We start from the raw sequence: 22,201 nt of genomic DNA on the forward strand, positions 1-22,201 counted from the left end.
TTTCGATGCTTTATAGGAGATTTATTTGAAGAAATATTACAACATACAAAAACTACATAAAGTCTTGATTTCCACCCGGGAAGTGGTCGCTTGGATATAATGCCATCGTAAAAAAGTTTCCTTTTTTAAAATTGAGAGGGTGATCACTGCTTTGCTAAGTCGTGGAGAAGCAAAAAAAAACAAAAAACAAAAAAAAACGAAGGGAAAGAAAGTCACAGGAAGATCGCAGCTCGGCCAGGGCGCCCAGGGCGCCGCGTGGACACCATTCCAACTGACACAGACATGTCAAAAGCACAACACCGGCAGCGGGCGCGGGCTCCTGGCGACAGGACGGGCACGCGGCCGGGCGGCCTAGCCCTGGGTGGCTTTCTCCTCCTCTTCCTCTTTCACTTGCGCTGTGGGCGAGGAGTCTTTGCTAGGGACGGCGTCCACCCAGCCACGCGCCCACCACGCACGCGCGATCGGGCCGCCCCGGCTCGGAGGAGCCCGCGGCGGCCTTAGGTGCGCCGTCTATTAGTTCCCATAGACACCCAAGGCCGGCGACTTGCCAAGCAAGTTGAACCCCTCCCCCAACCCCGACATGGGTCCTGGAACCCCGATGCCCGCCACCCCGAGCATGCGCGGCCCGCGTACCTGAGGCGCTTTCTCGAGCCTTGGCCAACAGGCACTGCTTGATCTCCAGGCCGATGGCTTTGGCCAGGGGCGGCGGGACCGCGTTCCCCACCTGGGGACCGGGAGGTGGTGCGTGAGGGCGTGGCCCCGCCCCTTCCGTGACCACGCCCCCACCGAGACCAGACACGCCCATTGCGACCACGCCCCCAGACCAGACACGCCCCGAGCCCCGCCCCCGAGGCCCCGCCCTGACCTGGCGGTGCCGGTCCAGGATGTTGCCGAACAGCCGGTAGGTGTCGGGGAAGCCTTGGGAGCGCGCGCACTCCCGCACGCTGACCACGCGGTGCTGCTCGGGGTGCAGCACGCGGCCCTGGGTGGAGGCAGGCGTGGGGTGAGCGGAGGAGGCGGGGGGGCGGGTGCCGGGCCCCCCAGCACCCCCGGCGCCCCGGGACGCACCTGCTTGCCCATGGGCTCGGGGTTGGTGACGGTGGTGCTGAAGAAGCCGTCCCACTCCAGCCGCCCGTACAGCCCGGCCCAGTGGTTGTGGCGGTTCCCGGTGTGCGGCAGGCACCAGGGGATGAGCGTGTTGAACTGCCGCGCCAGTGGGTCGCAGGGGGTGCCGGCTGCGAGAGGGGGGCGCTGAGCGGCGGGGGCCCCGGCGGCGGGACCCCGATCGCTCACACACTGCCCGCGGGGACCCCCACCCCCACCCCCGGGGACCCCGATCGCCGTACCCTGCACGCAGGAGCACACGCCCCGCAGCGCCCCCGAGCGGCTGCGGCCGTGCTTGCGGTCGTGGTAGTTGTAGCGCAGCTTCTTGGTGACGGTGTTGTCCGACAGCCGCACCTCGATGTTGGGCAGGTCCCGCCAGTCCGAGCCCGGCGCCAGCGGGATGTGGCGCATGCGCGCGGCCACCAGGGGGCTCATGTCCTGCAGGGGGTACGGGGTCAGCCCGGGCCGTCAGAGGCCCCGGAGGGGGAGACCCGCCCCCCACCAGGGGCCCCAGCGGGAAGGGCACGGGGCCGGACGGCAGGGGCGAGCCGCAGGCCGGCGCTACCTTGCAGATGTGGTCTCTGAGGATGGGCTGATAGTGGGAGCCCCGGAGCTGCCGCTGGAACCAGGACTGGGGCTCCCCGTTGTAGGAGATCTCGGAGGCCGACGCGCCGTTCTGGATCTCGGGGAGGTCGGACATGGTGTCCCGCACGGTGATGGTGCGGTAGGGGCCGGAGCTCAACCTGCAGCACGGCGGAGAGCCTGAGCGCCTGGGGGACCCCGCGGCCGGCCGCACCCCGGGGGGGAAGAGGGGGGCTTCCTACCTCGTGATGTTGCTGACAAACTTCTTGTCGTCCACCACGACGCTCAACTGGCAGGCCCGGGGCGCGAACACGTGCAGGGGCTCGGGGAACAGGGGCAGCTGCTCCCCGGGGGCCGCCGCCAGGATGATAGCGCGCCTGCGCGTCTGGGCCACGCCGTACTGCCCCGCCTGCGCCGGGGAGGGCCACACCCCACGATCAGACACCCCAAACCCTGCACCAGCCTCACGCTGGGAGGGGGAGGGGGGCTCCACACAGATGGGGGGAGAGGGTACACCCCTCCCCCACTGCCGCCGCAGTCCAGAGCCAACATTTCACCAGAGGCGCCCCGATTCCCTCGGTCACCCCAGCCCCCTTCCTGCCAGGCCCCTGACACCCCCCACTTTGACACAACAGGCTGAGCAGTGGGCAACCCTGTGCCCTGGCCTGCCCGGCCCTCTCTGGACAGGAATGAGTGGGGGGGCACATCAGGGCAGGGTGAAGCACACACCTGCAGCACCCCAAAAGTGCACTGGTAGCCCATGCGGACCAGGCAGCGCAGCGTGAGCTTCAGCACCATGGAGCGTTTGAAGGACACAAAGTTGCGCACGTTCTCCAGGAGGAAGAAGCGGGGACGGTAGTAGTCACAGTAGCTACAGGGGAGGAGACGTGGGATGAGGGACCTTGGCGGGAGAGCGGGCAGGGGCCCTTCTGCTCCCATCCAGCATCCTGGGGGGGGGGGCAGCCAGGCACCCCCGCTCCCCTCCAACCTGTGACTACCTGAGGAAGGAGACCACCAGCGAGTTCTTGAACTTGGAGTAGGTGCGGGAGTTGAAGCGGTTCATGCCGCTGAAGCCCTGGCAGGGCGGCCCGCCGCACAGCATCTCCACGTCGCCCTTCTGGGGGAGCCGCTGGCCCAGGGCGTTGGCCACCTCGCCCGCCATGACCAGCTTCAGCAGCACGTTGCAGTCCTCGGTGAACACCGTGGACGCGGGGTTGTTCAGGCGGAACGCCTGCGCCGCCGGCTCCCACATCTCGATGGCCCACAGCGTCTCCGAGATGCCTGCGTGGGGGGGAGGGCAGCATGGGGGGCATCGGGGGTCAGGACGGCATGGGGGGCATGGGGGGGGCAGGAGGACGGCATGGGGGGCATGGGGGGCCGGCCTCCCCCCAAGCAGCCCCCTACTCCCCACGACCGCCCCCTCCCCGATGGCGCCTACCGGCCTGGTGAAATCCCTCGGACAAGCCCCCGCAGCCCGAGAACACGTCGAGGGTGCGCAGCTTGGGCAGCTTCCCGGCCTCCGGCTCGCTGGGCTCTGGCGCCGGCGCCGGCTTCGCCTTGCTTTTCCCTGGAGGAGGCCACAGCAAAGGTGGAGGCCGCGCGCATGCGCAGTGTGCACCAACCAAGGGGGGAGAAGGGGGACTTCCGGTCACTCCGCAGTGCCGGGGGCTCCCGCCTGTCACCCTAGCTACTCGGGAGGCTGAGATCTGAGGATCGCGGTTCAAGGCCAGCCCAGGCTAGAAGAGGCCATCAGACTCTGATCTTCAATAAACCACCAGAAAACCAGAAGTGGCGCTATGGCTCAAGCGGTAGAGCGCTCGCCTTGAGCTGAAGAGTGGAGGGACAGCGCCCAGGCCCAGAGTTCAAGCCCCATACCCCAGGGGTGCACCTCCACACCCCAAGGTGGGAAGAGGTCTTTTTACCTTTGCCTTTTCCTTTCCCTTTATTCCCGGGGCTGCGGGCGTGATTTGGGGGGTCTTCGAAGCTTTTGCTCTTTGCATTGTAGGCCTGGAAAGAAGTGGCCGTGAGGCTCGGGGGAAACGCGGCCCTCGGTCCCCGCCCCGACACACTTCTAGGGAAGTTCATTTGGGATGGGCACCCGTGGCTCCTGCCTGTAAACCCAGCTTCTCAAGATTGGAGGATGGCAGTTCGAAGCCAGCCTGGGCAGGAAAAGTCTGAGACTACTTCCAGTGATTCACTCAAAAACCGAAGTGGAGCTGTGACTCCAAGTGGTGGAGGGCCAGCCTTGAGCAAAGGAGTTCTGGGACAGTGCCCAGGCCCTGAGTTCAAGACCCACCACAAAGAAAGTTAGCCAACTTGTCGCTAGAATCATAGCTAGTTGGCTACCAGTATGGTGTACTTTTTTTAACCACACTGCAAAATGCCAAACCAAATCCTACTCCTTTGTGTTCTGTGTGCGCTATTACTGGGACTTGAACTCAGGACCCGGGCCTCGTCCCTTACAGCCCCAGCCATGAGTGAAAAAGCGATACTGGCGCCACAGCTCCACTAGCAGCTTTTTTGGAGATTTCTAATAAGAGTCTTATGGACTTTTGTTGGCCTGGGCTGGCTTTGAACCATGATCCTCCTATCTCAGCCTCCCGAGTGGCTGGGATTACAGGTGTGCCCTACTGGTGCCCGACTTCCCACTTTTCCTTGGAACGCCAGAGACGACTGCCAGCCCCATGGGGCGGTGCGAGCCGGGGGGGCCGCACCTCGATGGAGTAGAAGCAGTCAGGGCAGTTGGGGGGGCCGCACCTCGATGGAGTAGAAGCAGTCAGGGCAGTTGGGGGGGGCGCACCTCGATGAAGTAGAAGCGGTCGGGGCCGCGGGCTGAGTACTCCTGCACGCACTCGGGCAGGTCCTCGCCGTACTCCACAGTGCAGCGGCCCTGTGCCGCCTTGAAGTCCACCACGGCCTCCTCGTCGCTCCAGTACAGCATGTTGATGTCTGCGTGGTAGCTGGCGGGCGTGGACTTGTGCGTGTTCTCCGGCCTGTGCGGGGAGGATGCTTGCTTGGTGGGGGAGCGCCCAAGGAATCACAACATACAGCACCCCCTAACCCACAAGGAGGGCCACTGGAAGCATTTCCCAGTTTGGGGGACACTGGGATGTTGGCCATGTCATGCAAGATCTTGGGGGGGCTGGGGAGCGGGGTTCAGGTGCTATATGGCTTGGCTAAGGCAGTAGGGATCCACTGAGCTCAAAGAGCCGGGCCCCGTGTGGTGGCTGATGCCTGTAATCCCAGCTACTCAGGAGGTTGAGAACTGAGGATCGTGGTTCAAAACTAATCAGGGCAAGAAGTTCTGTGAAGACTCATCTCCAATGAACTACCAGAAACTCAGAAGTGGCGCTGCGCCTCGCAGTGGAAGCCTTGAGCAAGAGTTCAGGGACTGCACACCCAGGACCCGAGTTCAAGTCTCATGACCAAAAACAAAACCCCAAAAAGCAAGACACGTTTGAAACAGCTCTGCACATGTTTTGGCAGCACTCCATCGAACCCCGCGTCCCTGGCCCTTTCGTAGGGTCTAGCATTCGTGTCCAAGCTAGCCTGAACCAAGATCCAACGGAGGCCTCGTTCAGAGCTGGGATGACAGGAGTACCTCAGCCCACCTGGCCGACTGGTACACACAGGGTCTCAACACGCGGGTCCATGGGGATGGCTGGGGAATGCAGCCGCTTCCTGACCAGCTGTAGTCACAACCACCAAGACTAGAAAACCAGCCCTGGTAGAAGCTTCTGGAAGGGGGTCCGCCCACCTACCTGTAGAACTTGTAGACACGGATCTTGATGTCTGCTTCGTTGGGCTTGCCGTTGCTCTTCTTGGTGCAGAAAATCTCCTTGATGCGGCCGATGCGGTAGGGCTCGGGGGCGTCCAGGTTGCTCCCTTTAATGTAGTCCGAGTACTTCCGGTAGTGCTCGGGATACAGGTGCTCGTTCACAGGCTCCTTCTTCGGGCGCTTCACGGGGCTGGACAGCTTGATGCTGCGGAGAAGTGGGGTCAGGCCACATGACCCTGGGGCTACCGTGTGTGTGTGTGTGTGTGTGTGTGTGTGTGTGTGTGTGTGTGTGTGTGCACGCACCAGTCCTAGGATTTGAACTCGGGCCTGGGACGCTGAGATTTCTCAAAGGCTGGAGCTCCACCACTTGAGCCACAGCCCCACATCTAAGCTTGTTGCGTGGTTCATTAGAAATGAAGCCGTCTCAAGAGTTGGCTGCCCGGGCTGGCTTTGAACCCTCAATCCTCCAACCTCAGCCTACAGAGCAGCTGGGATTACATGCGTGATCACAACGCTCGGCTCCCGCATTCTGCAGCAACCTGGGGCAGCTGGCAGCCCGGCAGGATCAGCCCTCACCCACTGGCTACCTCGTCATGGGTCTGGCACAGAGCTCAAGTGTGATCTGAGGGGTACAGAAGTTGGGGGGCCCACTGGCAGGGAACAAGGGGGCTCACTTGAACGCGAAGGCCTCGGGGGGCAGGTACACCCCATCGCCCACACGGTACACCACGCCGTTCTTGGTGGCCGAGCTGTAGAAGAACCGGTTGTCCAGCTCGTCCACCTGCTCCAAGACCCTGGGAATCTCCTTCTGTCTCATCTCCGCCAGCCGGGCGCAGCTCACGCAGAACCTGCAGGAAGCAAGCACAGAGCCAAGGCACTGAAGACTGCCACCCCACCCCCCAAATATCCAGAGACAGAACCCAAGAAAACAAAGCCAGCCATAGGAGTGTGGCTGAGAACAGCTCAGCATGGTGGCTCACACCTGTAATCCCAGCACTAGAGAGGCTGAGGCAGGAGGATTGGAAGTGTGAGGCCAGCGTGCACTATAGACAAACACCAGACCTCAAAGAATGAGGAGTTAGGCCAAGCTCGGTGGAGCACACCTGAATAGCAGCTGCACGGAAAGTGGAGGTGGAAAAGACTGGGCTAGGCTAACCTGAGCCAGAAACAGAAAACCCTGTCTGAAAAGTGACTAGAGAGCGGGACACCAAGTCATCCGAGCTACTCAGGAGGCTGAGATCTGAGGATCGCAGTTCAAAGCCAGCCCGGGCAGGAAAGACCAGGAGACTCTTATCTCCAATGAACCACCAGAAAACCAGAAGTGGCGCTGTAGCTCAAGTGGTAGAGCGCTTGCCTTGAGCTAAGGGACAGCGCCCAGGCCCAGAGTTCAGGCCCTACAACCAACAAAAAACAAACCACAAAGCTGGTATGGCAGAGACACCTATAGTACCAGCTACGTAGGAAGCAAAACTGAAGCAAGAAGACTCCCTAACCCAAGGAGTTCCAGCCCGGGAGATCCTGGCCCACTACTTTCCCTACTGCTGGGTGCGGGCAGTGCACACATGCAATCCTGATGCTCAGGATGCAAAGGGCAGAGGAGCCAAACTGTCCCAAGACACCTCTAACTCACCATCCTAAAACCTGGAAGTGAAGGCATGGCTCAAGCAGTAGATCACCAGCCATGAGCGTGAGAAAGCCAGGTGGGAATACATGCCCTAAGGTCAAGCCCTAGTACTAACTCTCTCCCTGCCCCAAGACTTCTCATATCCACCAAGTCAGCAAAGGGCATGAGCGGGAGAGGCAGTAAGCGAGAGCGGAGGCCCGAGCGCAGAGGCCCGAGCGTGGAGGCCCGCTCCTGACACTCACTTGTGCTTGTTGTCCTCCGTGGGCTGCATCTTGGGCGGGGATTCAAACCTGGCGTAGTCCTGGTCATACCACAGCTGGTAGAAGTAGGTCTTGCCATCATTGACTTCGCCCAGCAGCATGTCCTCGGGCTCCAGGCCTCCCTTGGGGGACAAAGGCGCGGGGGGGGGGTCAGCCTCTGCCCAGAGCCTGGGGTGGTGGGGTGGGGCACCACGCACGCTCACCTCCATGGCCCAGTTGGGCGACGGCGGCTTGTGGATCACCGTGACCTTGCTGTGCACGTACGACAGCTGCATGTCCTCGCACTCGTCCACCAGGAACAGCTCCCGCGGGTCCGACGTGGCACCCAGAACCGTGTCCGACCCCGCGCAGAACCAGTGTGCGTGGAACATCTTCCCGCTGCCGTCCTCCCACAGCGCCGTGGCCCTGCGGGCAGCGACAGGACAGCGGGTGTGAGACACGCGGGGCTGGCGCTCTACCCAGAAGCCACAGCGAAGAAGAGGCTCCCAGCTTTCCCGCCCAGGCTGGCTTTGAACCACGAGGGTCCGCTCGCAGCCTCCAGAGTAGCTGGGATGGCAGGCGTGAGCCACCTCACCCAGCACAGGTGTTGGGCCACGCACCTCGCGAGGTAGAGCGGCTTGGAGGAGTCATCAGGGATGACGGAGACGCAGTCGCCCACCTCCAGGGTCTCCTCGTCGATGCACACCTTCTGGTAGAAAGTCTTCTTCCCTTCAACCTGAAACAGGTGACAATGGGGAGCGGCCCAGGGTGATGGTCCCTAAATTCATGTATCATCCCTTGCGACAGGGGACCAAGACCTGAGGATCGAGGTTCAAGGACAGCATAGGCCAAAAAAAAAAAGGCCGGCCACCGGTGACTCATGCCTTTAATCCTAGCTACTCAGGAGGCTGAGATCTGAAGATCACGGTTCAAAGCCAGCCTAGGCAGGAAAAGCCGTGAAACTTATTGCCAATGAACCACCAGAAAACCAGAAGTAGCGCTGTGGCTCAGGTGGTAGAGCGCTAGCCTTGAGCTGAAGAGCTGAAGGACAATGCCCAGACCCAGAGTCCAAGCCTCACGACCAATTAAAAAAAAAAAAAAAACGGCCAGAAGCTCTACCTTTAAGAAACCAGCAAAATGCTGGGCTGGAGGTATGGCTCAAGCAGTTAAGATCCAAAAAAAAAAAAAAAAAAAAGCTAAGTCAGAATTCAAGCCCCAGTACCAGCTAAGAAAAAAGTTAAAAATGATGTGGCTGGGAAGGTGGCTGGCTCCGTGGTAGAGTGCTTGCCTCACATGCATGAAGCCCTGGGTTCGATTCCTCAGCACCCCATAAGCAGAAAAAGCCGGAAGTGGCGCTGTGGCTCAAACGGTAGAGCACTGGCCTTGAGTAAAAGAAATTAATGGACAAAAAAACAAAATTCAGAGACAGCCCTCAGGCCCTGAGTTCAAGGCCCTGAGTTCAAGGCCCCAGGATTGGAACCAAAAAACAAAACCAAAAGCCACCCAGCTGTCTCAGGCCCTGGGCCAAGCTCACCTTGATGGCTGGACCGACCCAGGAGATCCGTGCCTTGTTCTGCTTCTTCTTTTTGGCCTGGTGCATCTTCTTGGGCGATGGCATTTCCGGGATGTTGTCGTCCACCTCCTCGTCTTCCTCGGCCTCCTTCATGGCCAGGTTGGGACACCTGTGCGCCCACGGGGCAGAAAACGTGTCCACCGGCAGGGCCCCGCTGGCCCAGGCCACGCGGGCGGGCCCTGTGCTCTGCCGCCCAGCCAGCAGGGGGCGCTTGCCACCTACCTGCGCTGCACGCACGCCTGCTTGCTCCGCCCACTCCCGCCAAACTTGACCATGTCCATGCACGCCCTGCACACGCCACACTCGGGCTGCTGGCACACCTTCAAAGGAAAGCCCAGGGCACCTCAAGGAGCCATCCTTGGCGGGGTGCTGGGTGTTTGTGCCGATAGTGGGGCTTGAACTCAGGCCTGGGCTGCTATCTTAGCTTTTTACACTCAGGGTGGTGCTCTACCATGTAGACCACACCTTCACTTCTGGCTTTGCGCTGAGCGCAGGAGATGGGGCTCATGGATTTGCCCTGCCCGGCTGGATTTGCGTTCTTGAGCGTCCAATCTCAGTCGCCTCAGTAGCTTGGGTAACAGGTCTGAACGAGTGCAAGTACCTGGCTGTCCTTTTCGTTTTGGGGGTGGACTCGTTTGAACTCAAGGCCTCAGCCACTGGGCATGGCTGCAGCACCCCCCTTTTGTTTTTAGTTTTTGTGCCGTTCCTGGGGTTTGAACTCAGGGCCTGCTATCCCTGAGGTTTTTAGCTCCAGCCACAGCTCCACCTCCGGCCTTTGGGCAGTTTAGTGCAAGCAGAGTCTCATGGACTTTCCTGTCCGGGCTGGCCTAGAACCCACGCTCAGATCTCAGGCGCCCGAGTAGCTGGGATGACAGGCACGAGCTGCCGGCAAAACAGCTCGCCCTGGCCTGCGATCCGCCTACTTCAAGCGACCTTGTCATGGCTGGCGTGACAGGCGCTTGCCCAGGTGCTGAGACAGGGCTTGGCGGGGATGCCCAGGCTGACCTGGAACCCACAGCCCCACGAGGAAAGGCGGGGCCACTTACCCAGAGCCATCTGTCCCCAGCTACAGAGCCAACAGGGGGCTGGCAGGGGGTGTGGCTGGGGCAGGATGAGAGGTGGGCGTGGCGGGAGGGGGCGTGGCGGTGGCGGGAGGGGGCGTGGCTACCTCGCAGACACCACAGCGGCGGCGTTTGGAATTATTCTCCTTGTCCTCCCGGTCGGCCCTCTCATCCTTCTCGATCTGTTCGGCAAAGAAGGTGTCGAAGATCTGGTAGACCAGCTTGGTGGTGGTGGCCTTCGTGGGGCCCTTGTCTTTGTCCTTGGCAGGGGGTTTCATGGAGCGGCTGCTCACGGCTCGTCTGAGGGCAAAAGAGGGGGCAACCATCTTAGGGGCAGCGGACACGGAGGGTAACGGTCAGTTGTGGGGCTTGAACTCAGGGCCTGGGCGCTGTCCCTGGGCTTTCATTTCACTCCAGGTTAGCGCGCTACCACTGAGTCACAGCGCCACTTCCTGTTTGCAGGGGATTCATTCGAGATCAGAGTCTCCTGGACTTCCCCGCCCGAGCTGGCCTCAAACCGCGATCCTCAGATCCCAGCCTCCTGACCCAGCTGGGATGACAGCCATGGATGAGCCGCCAGTGCCCCGCTTACGGAAGCCGCGTGGGGCCTTCCCGGCTGCGGGGGTCCCTACCTCTGTCCCAGCGTCACCCCGCACAGCTTGATGAGGGCCCTCATGCAGGGGCTCAGGTAGATGGGCTCCTCGTCCGTGTCCTTGGCCCTGTCGTAGCTCTCCACCTGTCCCACCACGAACTGTGCGTGGCGCAGGAGCGAGTCCTCGGTGAAGTGGTTCAGGTTCAGGCCGGAAGGAGGCACTGTGGTCTTTGGGCAGGAATTAAAAAAAAAAAAGTGAAATTACAAAACACCAAGACAGTCGAGCGCGTGGCTTGGTGGTAAAGCATTTGCCTGGCATGTACAAAGGTCCTGGGTTCCATCCCCAAGTAATAAAACAAAACACAAAAATCAGGTGTTTCCTGTATTCTGTGTTTGCCCTGAGGTGTGGAATGGAGACCCGGCAGTCTTGCTCAGTTTTGTTGTTTTGGGGGGCTGGTGCTCTACCACTTGAACCATGGCTCCAGTCAAGCATTTCGGTCACCAACTGGAGATGGGGAGTCTCTGAGGGCATTTCCTGGCAAGGCTGGCTTGGAATTCTTGATCCTCAGCCACTTGAGGATCTGATAGGTGTAAGCCACTGGTGACAGAATTACCTTACTTATGTATTCATTTGTATCTGTTTTTGGGGTAGTACTGGGGCTTGAACTCAGTGTCTGGGCCTTGCCCCGCAGTTTCGGTTTTTCTCAAGGCTGGTGCTCTACCGCTTGAGCCGTACGACCACTTCCAGCTTTTGGCTGGCTCCTGGGAGCACAGGTCACCCACCTCAATCTTGTTGATGAGGTCTTCATACGTGGCGTCAGGGTTCCCCAGGAGGAATTCCACCACTATCTTGCTGATGTACACCTTCTCCTGCATCTGCCCAAATATGGGGGCGTACTCTGGGCTGGGGTCCATGAGGATGTATTCAGCAAACGCTGAGGGAACACAGCTATTAGAAAACAGCACCTGCCTTTTTTTCTCTTTTCTTGCCGGTCTTGGGGCTTGAACTCAGGGCCTGAGCACTGTCTGAGCTTTTTCACTCAAAGCTGTCATGCTATCCCTTGAGCCTCAGCTCTATTTCCAGCTTTTTGGTGGTTATTTGCAGACTAACATCTCAGGCTTTTCCTGGTGGGTCTGGCTGTGAACAGCGATCCTCAGATCTCAGCCTCTTGAGGAGCTTGGATTACAGGCGTGAGGCACCAAGCTCTGCCTTGACCTACTCAAACATGAGGCTCAGTGCCAAGGCCATTCCTAACCACCACGGAGCCTGGGTCCCATGCGTCACCCCAGAAGCCCCTCCCCCGCACCAGGGCCCCGACTGCTGCCTTACCGGTGCTGAAGCCCATGAGCACTTTCTCCCCGCCATCAAAGCCTGTGATCCACCACTCGTTGATGGGACCCAGATGTTTGCCATTCACGCCACCTGTGCGCAGAGACGAACCAGCTTGGCCCCAGGATGGAACATACATACACAGAGTATTTTCCCCAGTTGGGTTGGTATGGAAACCAACTCCCCCCAAGATCCCCTTCTGGAACTTTCCATGTACCTTCAAGAGATGGGTTGTCCTCATAGATGGCTTTGGCCGACCCAGAGAAGAAGAGCTCCACGTTCTTCTCGATCAGGCCGGTGTCGATAGGACACAGATGGCCGCGCTTGCAATACACACTAGGTAGACGGTCAGGGGACATTTTACAGCTGAGCCACCATGGCAGGTCTCCACGCACAGAGAGGCCCAGGCCCACGGGATGACACAAAGCCCCAGCCCCATGCCGGGCACTGTCACCCAGGCCGTGAGCGCGGGCTAGAACCGTCTGCCAGCTGGGCTACCTCATCAATGGTCAGCCCGCTTTGAAAGCTGGCCAGAGCCAGGGCAGGTGGGGAAGCGATTGCTTTTCTAGGCAAGCGAGAGAAGCATGGTGAGGACTACTGGAAAGTTCCATGCTGACCTCAGGTGGACAGGGAGCCAAGGCTAGGCACAGGGGGCCGACAAGAGACCCTATTATAGAGCAGGTCTGTGATGAATGTGATATGTAACTATTTCAGGACAATTAGATACATACCAAGAGGGTGGGAGGGGGGGGGAGGAGAAGGGCTGGTTCCCAGCTAGCCCAGGGAAGAGAAGTCTGGGCGACGCTGCTCTCCAATAAACCACCAAAAAAGCCGGAAGTGGCGCTGTGGCTCAAGTGGTAGAGCGCTGGCCTTGAGTGGAAGAGCTGAGGGACAGCGCCCAGGCCCGGAGTTCAGGCCCCACAACCGACCAAAAAGGAAATAAAGCCAGGTGTCAGTGGCTCACGCCTGTCATCCTAGTTACTCAGGAGGCTGAGATCTGAGAATCATGGTTCGAAGCCAGCCCAGGCAAGAAAGTCTGGGAGACTCTTATCTCCAATTAATCATGGAAAAAGCTAGAAGTGGTGTTGTGGCTCAAGTGGTAGAGTGCTTAGCCTTAAGGCAAAGTAGCTTGAAGTCTCCCTCCCTCTCCCTCTCTTGTGTTTAGGGCCCAGTATCCAGACTTGGGCAAGGTTTACAATGTGATCAACGTGTCAAAACAACTACAGCCACCAACATGGTGCCACTCACAGCCTTAGCCGAGGTCCGGGATGCCCGCGTGGGGGCAGGGATGGGGGGGGCAGCTGGCAGACCACGGCCTGAGCCCAGCCCATGCCCGCGTGGGCGTGGCTTACCTGAAGCCCCAGCCCAGCCCATGCCTGTGGGCGTGGCTTACCTGAAGCCCGTCAGCTTGTGCTGGGGTAAAGCCTCATAACTCTCGAAGCCCGATTCGTTGGTGTCATCGAAGATGGAGAGTTTCTCATTGGTCAACATCTGGGGCTCCTCCAGCTGAGGGAACAAGGTCCACGTGAAGCAGTGGCACTGGAGGGGGGGACACGGGACGGGAAGGGGGGACGGGAGAGCTGGCACTTACGGCATCGTGGGGGTGCTGCTCGTACTTGAGGTCCAGGTCGTCCAGGTACTGCCCGCACTCCGAACACCTGGGCTCCTGTGGCTGTGGGGGGCAGGGGGGGCGGGCAGGGGCGTCAGCGGGGCGCATGCGCAGGGCTCCCTCTCTCCAGCCTCCTCCCTGCGCGTGCGTAGTTTACCTTGAGGTTCAGCATCGCTTTGGTCCCGGTCTCTTTTTTCTCAGCTCTGCACAAAGAACACAAGGTTGTTTATCAACTGGGAACGGTGTCACAGACCCCAGCAGACCAGTGTCCCCCCCACCCACACAGGAGATGGCAGGCCACGAGGACGCCCCCAGGGCCCCGAGTTCAAGTGCCAGTACTGGCACAACAACCATGACAACAAAGAGTTCTTACATTTCTTTGGTTTTGCTTCTTTTCTCATCCTAGAGGAAAAGAGGATAGTACGTTAAGAAAGTTAAGTCAATACTCTGCATCCAGACCAAGAAACCAAAGGTGATCAACCCACACAGCAACACTGTCAAGAGGCGGGATCTGACCCAGCACCAAAAACCCCACACTCCTCCATTTTATGCCCAAGTGGGGCATGGTAGTACATGCCTGCAGTCCCGGCATGCAGCAGGCTGAGGCAGGAGGAGGGAGAGTTCCAGGAAAGTGGGGGATATAGGTAAGATCCTATCTCAAAAAAAGTTTTATGGCCCAATACCCCATAGAGAGTTTTACAAGGAGCACTGGGCACCAGTGGCTCACGCCTGTAATCCTTGCTACTCAGGAGCCTTAGATCTGAGGGTAACAGTTCAAAGCCAGCCCAGCAGGAAAAAAGTCATGAGACTGATCTTCAATTAACTACCAAAAAGTCCAAAGTGGTACTCTGGCTCAAGTGGCAGAACACCAGCCTGAAGTGAAAAAGCACAGGGCCGGCACCCAGGCCCCAAGTTCAAATCCCACGACTGACCATCCCCATCCAAAAACAAGTTTCACAAAGGCTAGGGGCATGGCTCAAATGGTAGACCACCCCTAGCAACTTTGAGGCCCCGAGTTCAAATCCCAGTCCCACAAACATGAAGTTTCACGGGAGGCCAAGGGAAATCAAGCGTTACCTTTAGGAAAAGCCAATGAGCTTGGAAGGCGGGTGCACAGCTAGCCGTGCCGCAGTACAGATAAATGTCCACACCAGCCCTCGGTCCCCATGTCTATTGGGCACAGGGATCTGGAAGGCCATGCAAGTGTGGCCTCCAACAGCTGGGACATTCTCGTGAGGGGAGCCCCAGGGAAGATAAAGAGGGGACGGCCATCTGGGGTCCCACCTGCCTCGTGAGGAGGGGGACATGTCTTCCCTGAATGCCAGTCCATGGGGACTGGGCATACCGACACGCAGGGACAGCGACATTCACAGTGAGCCGATTCTAATGATGTACTGTGCAGAAGGAATTGTCCACTTAATGAGGGCTGGGTGGGGCTCAGTGGTAAAGCGCTTGCCAACATGTGCAAAGGCCCTGGGGTCTTCGAGAAAAGAACTCAACCAAGTGAGAAGATCAGGCAGGTGAGCTGATCAGGCGGATGGCAGGCGAGGTTGGGAGCAATGTTAATACAGAGACTCTCGGGTCTCCTATGAAAACCGATCACCTCCAGACTTCTCTAGAAAATACTCACCCCCAATCCCACCACCTCACCCAACTCTACAAGAGACAGAACCGAAGGCGGGGAAGACCAGGCAAGATGGAGAACAGAAAATAAAAGCGCCTTGCACAAGCTAGAGATCTGGGCTGCCTCATGGTGTTTGGGTCAACCATGAACCCCATATATGACAATGACATTCATGTGATGGTCACTCACTGTGCTCGTGTAAAAGCCAGCCACAATAACCAGCTCATAAAAAACTCGTTTCCCAGAACATGTTCCTAGGTTTAAACACATGACCGTACATTTATCTAGATCTTGTGCAGGGCTCGATTCAGAGGAAAGTCAGGGGAAGCCGGGCACAGTAGTGTATGCCTGTAATCCCAGCTACATGCAAGGCAGTGGTGGAATAAACCATGTTGGACACCAGGCAGGGCTCTTATCAGAAGCGAAAGCACGAAGGGCTGAGTGTGAGGTTCAAGGGGCAGAGCACTTTTCTACTAAGTCCAAAAGGCCCGAGTTCAAATCCCTATGCTGCCAAGATCAGAAAAAAAAAGAATCAAGAATGTTGCCTTACACTCTCACGGGTGGCTCTTGATGCAGATGTGTGTGGAGTTGGTCGCTTTTCCGGTCTCGTTTTCCGTTTGGGAGTCCTGTCCAAGTGAGCAAATACTTAAATGTGAACTGGAGAAAAACGCATTGCCCTTCTTGGACCCAAAATGTCAAATAACTATCTCCCTGTCAACAAGCAAAGCAATTGGGACTGGGACTGTGGCTCAGTGGTAGAGTGCCGGCCGAGCATGCATGAAGCTCTGGGTTCCATTCCTCAGTACCACAGACACAGAAAAAGCCAAAGGTGGCGCTGTGGCTCAAGTAGTAGAGCGCTCGCCTTGAGCAAAAGCGGCTCAGGGACAGCGCCCAGGCCCTGAGTTCAAGCCCCAGGGCTGGCAAGAAAAAATAAGCAGAGCAACTCACTGGGGAGGTGAGGGTGGCTCACATCTGTAATTGGACCTAATTAGAAGGCTGAGCTCAGAGGATGGAAGTTCAAAGCCAGGCTGGGGCTTCATCTCCCAAAATAACCAGCCAAAAGCCAGAGCGAAGCGTGGCTCACATGGCAGAACATCCACCCAGCGAGCCAAGCCAAGCTCAAGGCTTAGTTCCAACCCTGCTAACTGCACAACCCATCCCCCCGCCCCCCAAAATACGTATGGTCTTTCTGGCACCCTCCCAGACGTGGAGAAAAGTGGGTCCTCGGGTTGCGGCACCCACGAGACTGCGCAGGCGTGGAGGGAGAGCAGGCGTGGAATGCCGCTGGGTCCTGCTTCACCCTCATAGCACTACCGTTATTCCCAGAAAACTCCCATCACCCCACATTTCCCGAATGCCAAACATAGCACCCCAATCACTTACACGTCCCTGAGTTGACTCTTAGGCTTCTTTTCATCCTGCCGGAGGAAAAAGGGAGGTGGAGACAGAGGAAAAGGTCAGATTCCAACAGAGCAGAGAACTGGAGGCAAGGACAGCAGAGGCCTGGGAGCCTCCGGCTGAGCACCGGGCTCCCCAGCGCCCTCCATTAGTCTAGTCTCTGGCCCAAAAAGCAACTAGAACCTTCCACGATCTCCAACACTGCCAAGAAGTATTTGTTTATTGCCAGTCCTGGGGATTGAACTCAGGACCTGGGTGCTGTCCCTGAGCTTTTGCTCAAGGTTAGTGCCACTTCCAGCTTTTTCTGTGTATGTGGTACTGAGGAATCGAATCCAGCCAGGAAGTTTTTAAGAGCCTTCTGCGCTGGGCACTGGTGGCTCTCATCTAATCCTGGCTATGGAGGAGTCAGACCTGAAGATCACAGTTCAAAGCCCGAAGTCTGTTAAAATTCACTAGGCACTGGTGGCTCACACCAATATCTTAGCTACTCAGGAGGCTAAGATTTGAGGATCGCAGTTTGAAGTCAGCCAGGGCAAGAAAGATCACGAGACTAACCACCAGAAAACAGGAAGTAGTGCTCAAGGGGGTAGAATGGCTCAAGAAGCTAGCCTTGAGCAAGAGAGATCAGGGACAGTGACGAGGCTCTGAGTTCAAATCCCATAGCCAGCCACCACCACCAACAAAAAAACTGAATGCATTTACGAGATTAAAAGTCAATGGTAGGCAAAAGGCCAAGATCGATGCTCACAGTCCTCCACCGCGAGACAAGACTACCAGCTGCATCGATGGCCCCCAGATGTACCAGCTATGGCCGGAGCCCAACACCTCCCCAGCCTCGGGGGAGAGGCTTAGAACCCTGGAGAGGCCTCCGGCTCTGTTCCCTTCATGCTATCAGCTGAAGACCATGGCCAGCAGGGGGCGTAAGAGAGCAGAACCCCAGGCTCTGAGGCCACTAAGGCTGCGAGCTGAGCACACTAGGTACGAGGGGCACCGACACCCACAAGACAGTCCCCAGTGACCCCAGGGGACATCAGGTGAACCATGTCTACAACTGCCACCACAGTGTGCGGGGCTAGAGGTGAACACAGAACCCTGCCCTACATTTTTTTCCCTCCCAATCAAGTAAGAATCTATAAAGCAGGGCGAAGGGAAAACAAAAGCTTCCAACCTTGACATCCGGGTCATCTTCCTCCATCTGTGCGTCTGTTCCTGGACTCGCTTCTCGGTCTGGCTCCTCCAATTTAGGCGTTCTGCAGAAATCAAGAACACGAGGCAGTGAGTGACTCAGTGGGCTCCTTCATCCATCTTCGTCCAAGGAAGCCCCCGAGCTCTCTTGTATTACGACTCCATCATAGAGATCACAGGATGATTAGTGTGGTGCTGGGTTGTTTGTTCTGCCGGTCCGGGACTTGAATTCAGGACCCGGGCGCTGTCCCTTAGTTTTGTGCTCAAGGCCAGCGATCTACCACTTGAGCCACAACACTTCTGTCCTTGGGTGGTTCAGTGGAGATAAGTCTTACAGGCTTTCCTGCTCAGGCTGGCTTTGAACCAGGATCCTCAGATCTCAGCCTCCTGAGTAGGATTACAGGCGTGAGACACTGTCACCTGCCTAGAGCCCCAATATTGCTTCAGCCAATTTTAATACATGTGTGGGCTGAGGTGGCGGCTCAGTGGTAGAGCTCTTGCCTTGCATGCATGAGGCCCTGGGTTCGATTCCTCAGCACCACATGAGCAGAAAAGGTCAGAAGTGGTGCTGTGGCTCAAGTGGTAGAGCGCTAGTCTTGAGCTAAAGAGCTGAGGGACAGCGCCCAGGCCCAGAGTTCAGGCCCCACAACCAACAAAAGAAAAAGGAGATAGTGGCATAGTGGCGGCAGGCATAGTGGTGCATGCACCACTACCTAGTCCAGCCAGTTTTGGTTGAGATGGTCGAGATTTGCCCAGCTGGCCTCAATCACAATCCTTCCAATCTGCCTCCAAGTAGCTGGGTTACAAGTGTGAGCCCCGACTCCTCTCCCCTTTCTCTTCCCCCCACCCCCCTGCAGGGGCTGCTTAGAACCCACCCATCATTTTACCAGGTCTTCACATTAGCAATGAAACCTCAAAGCACAAAGCTAAGTTAAGTGCTGGTGCCTCCCACCTGTAACCCGAGCGGCTCATGAGGCTGAGATCTGAGATCTGAGAATAGCAGTGTGAAGCCAACCTGGTTAAGAAAAGCCCATGAGACTCAGCTCCACTACCTAGGCCAAAAAAAAGCTGGAAGTGGAGCTGCGGCTCAAGTGGCAAAGTGCCAGCCTTGAGCAAAAAAGTTTAGGGACAACGCACAGGCCCTGAGTTCAAGCCCTAGGACAGACACAGACTGCAGACAGACAGACCCGCAGACAGACCCGCAGACAGACCCGCAGACAGACCCGCAGACAGACCCGCAGACAGACCCGCAGACAGACCCGCAGACCCGCAGACAGACCCGCAGACCCGCAGACAGACCCGCAGACCCGCAGACCCGCAGACAGACCCGCAGACAGACCCGCAGACTGCAGACAGAGCGCAGAAGTAGGTTCACTGGACTTACAGCTGTTGGACAGGACTTTCGAGGCTTTCCTCCTAGGAGAAAAGAAAAGGCTAGATAAGTTTCTTCCATTGCCAAACTCACCCACGGAGACAGGACCCAAGTGTCCCTGTCCTCTCGCTGGCCGTCAGGACAGACTGCCACAAGACAATTTTTTTTTTTGGGTCCGGTCGTGGGGCCTGAACTCATCTCCAATTAGCCAGAGAAAACTGGAAGTGGCACTGTGGCTCAAGTGGTAGGGCACTAGCCTTTGAGCTGAAGAGTTCAGGGACAGCGCCCAGGCCTGGAGTTCAAGACCCATGAATGACCCAAAAAAAATAAAAGAAAACCTGGCTTTGCCCCTGGTGACCTTGAATGGCCCTCTGACCCAGTCATACGCCATTCCCAGCCATCCTGAAGGTCATTTCCTCCCACCCTTACTCCAATAGCCAAAGGGGGTATGAGCACACTCGGGTGGGGTGGACAGCACTTGGGGGGCCAGGCTTTACTTTGATGCTCATCTCCGGGTCCCCGGCGGCTTCTGGAGCAGTCTCCGCTTCTGCTGCAGCACTCTCAGCGCCTCTGAATAACACAAAGCACCAAGCACCTGTCACACTTAGAGCACCCCCAGAAAATGCACCCCATCTCTTCCCAGCGGTCATCTCAGACCCCCCTCCCCTCCCCAGGGGTCTCAGGGCTCGTATGCGGCAACCGTTCAATACCCTCGGCCACCTCGCTTCTGACCACAAATTCCCCTGGGACACAACTCCTGCTTTGCAACCCAGGGGAGGAATGTGACCCCAAAACTCAGCTTATTAACAGGCCTATGATGGAGAAACTCGCTAGCAACCCTCGCAAACCCTCCAGAACATTTCCATACCCAAAATGATACAATGCACAAAATGAAAATAAAATCAACAGCCAAAGAATAGGAATGATCCTTACGATTCCATGGATGTAACTCTACGCCTCTTCTCCTCCTGTGCAGAGAGAGGGGGAAGACGGAGGGGAGGGGAGGAAAAACAAAAGAAATTGATTTTAAAGGAAGAGCAGGGCCAAAAGCAGGGGTTAAATGTAAACGAAGCTGGAAGCTGGGCAGGGTAGTGCATGCCTTTAATCCCAGCACGCAAGAGGCGGAAGGAAGGTAGGAAAATCATTTGGAAGCCAATCTGAACTGATCCAACAACTATTCAGGGAATACACATCATGAGGTTAGGAACATGTAGGAGAGGAGGGGTGTATACTCTAAAGCCTGGGTTTTACTCTTTTTTTTTTTGGTGTTTTTGGTTGCTTTTTTTGAGGGTGGTTCATGGGGCTTGAACTTGGGACCTGGACGCTGGCTCTGAGCTTTGGTGCTCAAGGCTAGTGCTCTACCAACTTGAACCACAGCTCAACTTCTGGTTTTTAGTAGTTCACTGGAGACAAAGAATTTCCTGGCCTTTCCTGCCTAGGGTGGCTTCAAACCAGTGACCCTCAGATCTACAGATGTGAGCATCAGTGCCCAGCTTCCCTCAGTCTTGACCTTGGGTGTCCTGGGTGAACTCATGGGTAAAGCTGAGAGGGAGCTCAGTGGTTGGGCACATACTTAGTTACACACAAGCTGCTGGGGTTCAATTCCCAGAACCCCAATAAACAAGCACTGTTAAGAGCTAGAGCAATCCTAGGCTCGGGGCACAGCTCCAGCAATTGAGCAGCGACCATCAAGTGGGAGACCAGGCGTTCAAGCTCCAGGATCACCACGAGAATAAAGGGGAAGCCGGGCGCTGGTAGCTCATGCCTGTAATCCTGGCTACTCAGGAGGCTGAGATCTGAGGATCAAGGTTCAAAGCCAGCCAGGGCAGTAAAGACAGACTTTTATCTCCAATAAACCACTCAAAACCAGAAGTGGCGCTGTGGCTCAAGTGGTAGAAGACTTGAGCACAGTGACTCAGGGGCAGTGCCCAGGCCCTGAGTTCAAGCCCCATAACCTACCAAAAAAAATAATTCAATTGGTCCTTCAGACTGAGCTATGCCAGCACTCAGCTCTCCCCGGCCCCAGTTCAAGCATCCAGGTCTGCCTTGTGCACCGAGCCGGTCCACTCCCCAGAATGCCTTCTCTGCACATACCCCCAGATGCGCATGCGCGCCCCGCGCGGCCCTCCCTGGGGAAAGCGACTGCATGCTGGCCTCCTGGCCAGACCCCGCACAAGAAGCACCCCGAGTGGACAAGGACAGCCCACCTGATCGTGTTCCTCTTCTTCCATTGACTCGGGTTCTGATTTCAGACTTTCAGATTCCTCCAGGGGTTTCCGCTTGGTGGGGCTGTGGCAAATGCGGAGTGATGAGCTCAGAAACCCCAGCCCTCCACCGAGCCCCACCACCAGCCCCCATACGTGTCCTGAGCCTCAGAGCCGGCACGTGCAACACGCCTAGTTAACCCTTCAATGGCAGGCTCGCTACCGTCGCCATGTGAGCATGATAAAGGCCTCATGGGAGATCATGCCTTAAATCCTAGCTACACAGGAGGCTCAGATCTGAGGATCATGGGTTCAAAGCCAGCCTGGGTAGAAAAGCCTGGCAACTAGTATCTGCTATAAACTGCTAAGAAGCCTGAAGGGGAGGCGGGGCTCAAATGGCAGAACGCCAGCCTTGAGTGAAAAGGCTAAAAAGAACAGCAGGAAGGGAGCACCAGAGGCTCACATCTGTCAACCTAGCTACTCAGAGGAGATCTGAGGATCGCGGTTCAAAGCCAGCCCCAGCAAGAAAGTCTATGAGACTAGTCTCCCATGAACCACCAGAAAACCCGAAGTGGCACTGTGGCTCAAAGAGGTAGAGCACTCTCCTTGAGCAAAAAGAGCTCAGAGACAGCTCCCAGGCCCCGAGTTCAAGCCCCATGACCAACATAAAAAATTTAGATAGAGGGACTGGGAAGGTGGCTCAGTGGTAGAGCGCTTTCCTTGCATGCCTGAGGCCCTAGGTTCGATACCTCAGCACCACATAAGAAAAAAGCCAGAAGTGGTGCTGTGGCTCAAGTGGTAGAGTGCTAGCCTTGAGCTAAAGAGCTGAGGGACAGCGCCCAGGCCCAGAGTTCAGGCCCCACGACCGGACCCAAAAAAAAAAAAAATTTAGATAGATGAGCTGGGGCTGTGGCTTAGTGGTAGAG

At 57.3% G+C, this 22,201-nt stretch overlaps 1 protein-coding gene across 2 annotated transcripts in view; it reads right to left on the reverse strand.

The window, feature by feature from the left end:
• The window catches only part of Dnmt1 (DNA (cytosine-5-)-methyltransferase 1), a 33,179-nt gene continuing 10,978 nt past the window's right edge, over positions 1-22,201 (reverse strand). For both annotated transcript variants that reach the window (XM_013034035.1, XM_013034036.1), the window contains 35 exons: positions 21,279-21,360; positions 20,005-20,039; positions 19,569-19,641; positions 19,084-19,115; positions 17,683-17,764; positions 16,500-16,534; positions 15,667-15,742; positions 13,866-13,894; positions 13,650-13,695; positions 13,475-13,555; positions 13,277-13,389; positions 12,101-12,219; positions 11,884-11,976; positions 11,337-11,488; positions 10,594-10,781; positions 10,069-10,261; positions 9,123-9,220; positions 8,862-9,009; positions 7,948-8,063; positions 7,552-7,753; positions 7,331-7,470; positions 6,139-6,312; positions 5,448-5,669; positions 4,487-4,679; positions 3,609-3,693; positions 3,125-3,253; positions 2,685-2,967; positions 2,416-2,557; positions 1,929-2,095; positions 1,670-1,847; positions 1,347-1,542; positions 1,069-1,235; positions 866-982; positions 634-724; positions 1-395 (listed from right to left, as the gene is read on the reverse strand). In XM_013034035.1, coding sequence (XP_012889489.1) covers positions 352-395; positions 634-724; positions 866-982; positions 1,069-1,235; positions 1,347-1,542; positions 1,670-1,847; positions 1,929-2,095; positions 2,416-2,557; positions 2,685-2,967; positions 3,125-3,253; positions 3,609-3,693; positions 4,487-4,679; positions 5,448-5,669; positions 6,139-6,312; positions 7,331-7,470; positions 7,552-7,753; positions 7,948-8,063; positions 8,862-9,009; positions 9,123-9,220; positions 10,069-10,261; positions 10,594-10,781; positions 11,337-11,488; positions 11,884-11,976; positions 12,101-12,219; positions 13,277-13,389; positions 13,475-13,555; positions 13,650-13,695; positions 13,866-13,894; positions 15,667-15,742; positions 16,500-16,534; positions 17,683-17,764; positions 19,084-19,115; positions 19,569-19,641; positions 20,005-20,039; positions 21,279-21,360 — 4,321 coding nt within the window. In that variant the 3' untranslated portion in view covers positions 1-351. The remainder of the gene's footprint in view (positions 396-633; positions 725-865; positions 983-1,068; positions 1,236-1,346; positions 1,543-1,669; positions 1,848-1,928; positions 2,096-2,415; positions 2,558-2,684; positions 2,968-3,124; positions 3,254-3,608; positions 3,694-4,486; positions 4,680-5,447; positions 5,670-6,138; positions 6,313-7,330; positions 7,471-7,551; positions 7,754-7,947; positions 8,064-8,861; positions 9,010-9,122; positions 9,221-10,068; positions 10,262-10,593; positions 10,782-11,336; positions 11,489-11,883; positions 11,977-12,100; positions 12,220-13,276; positions 13,390-13,474; positions 13,556-13,649; positions 13,696-13,865; positions 13,895-15,666; positions 15,743-16,499; positions 16,535-17,682; positions 17,765-19,083; positions 19,116-19,568; positions 19,642-20,004; positions 20,040-21,278; positions 21,361-22,201) is intronic.

The sequence above is a fragment of the Dipodomys ordii genome, unplaced genomic scaffold (genome assembly GCF_000151885.1).
Source record: "Dipodomys ordii isolate 6190 unplaced genomic scaffold, Dord_2.0 Scaffold180, whole genome shotgun sequence".
Lineage (NCBI taxonomy): Eukaryota > Metazoa > Chordata > Mammalia > Rodentia > Heteromyidae > Dipodomys > Dipodomys ordii.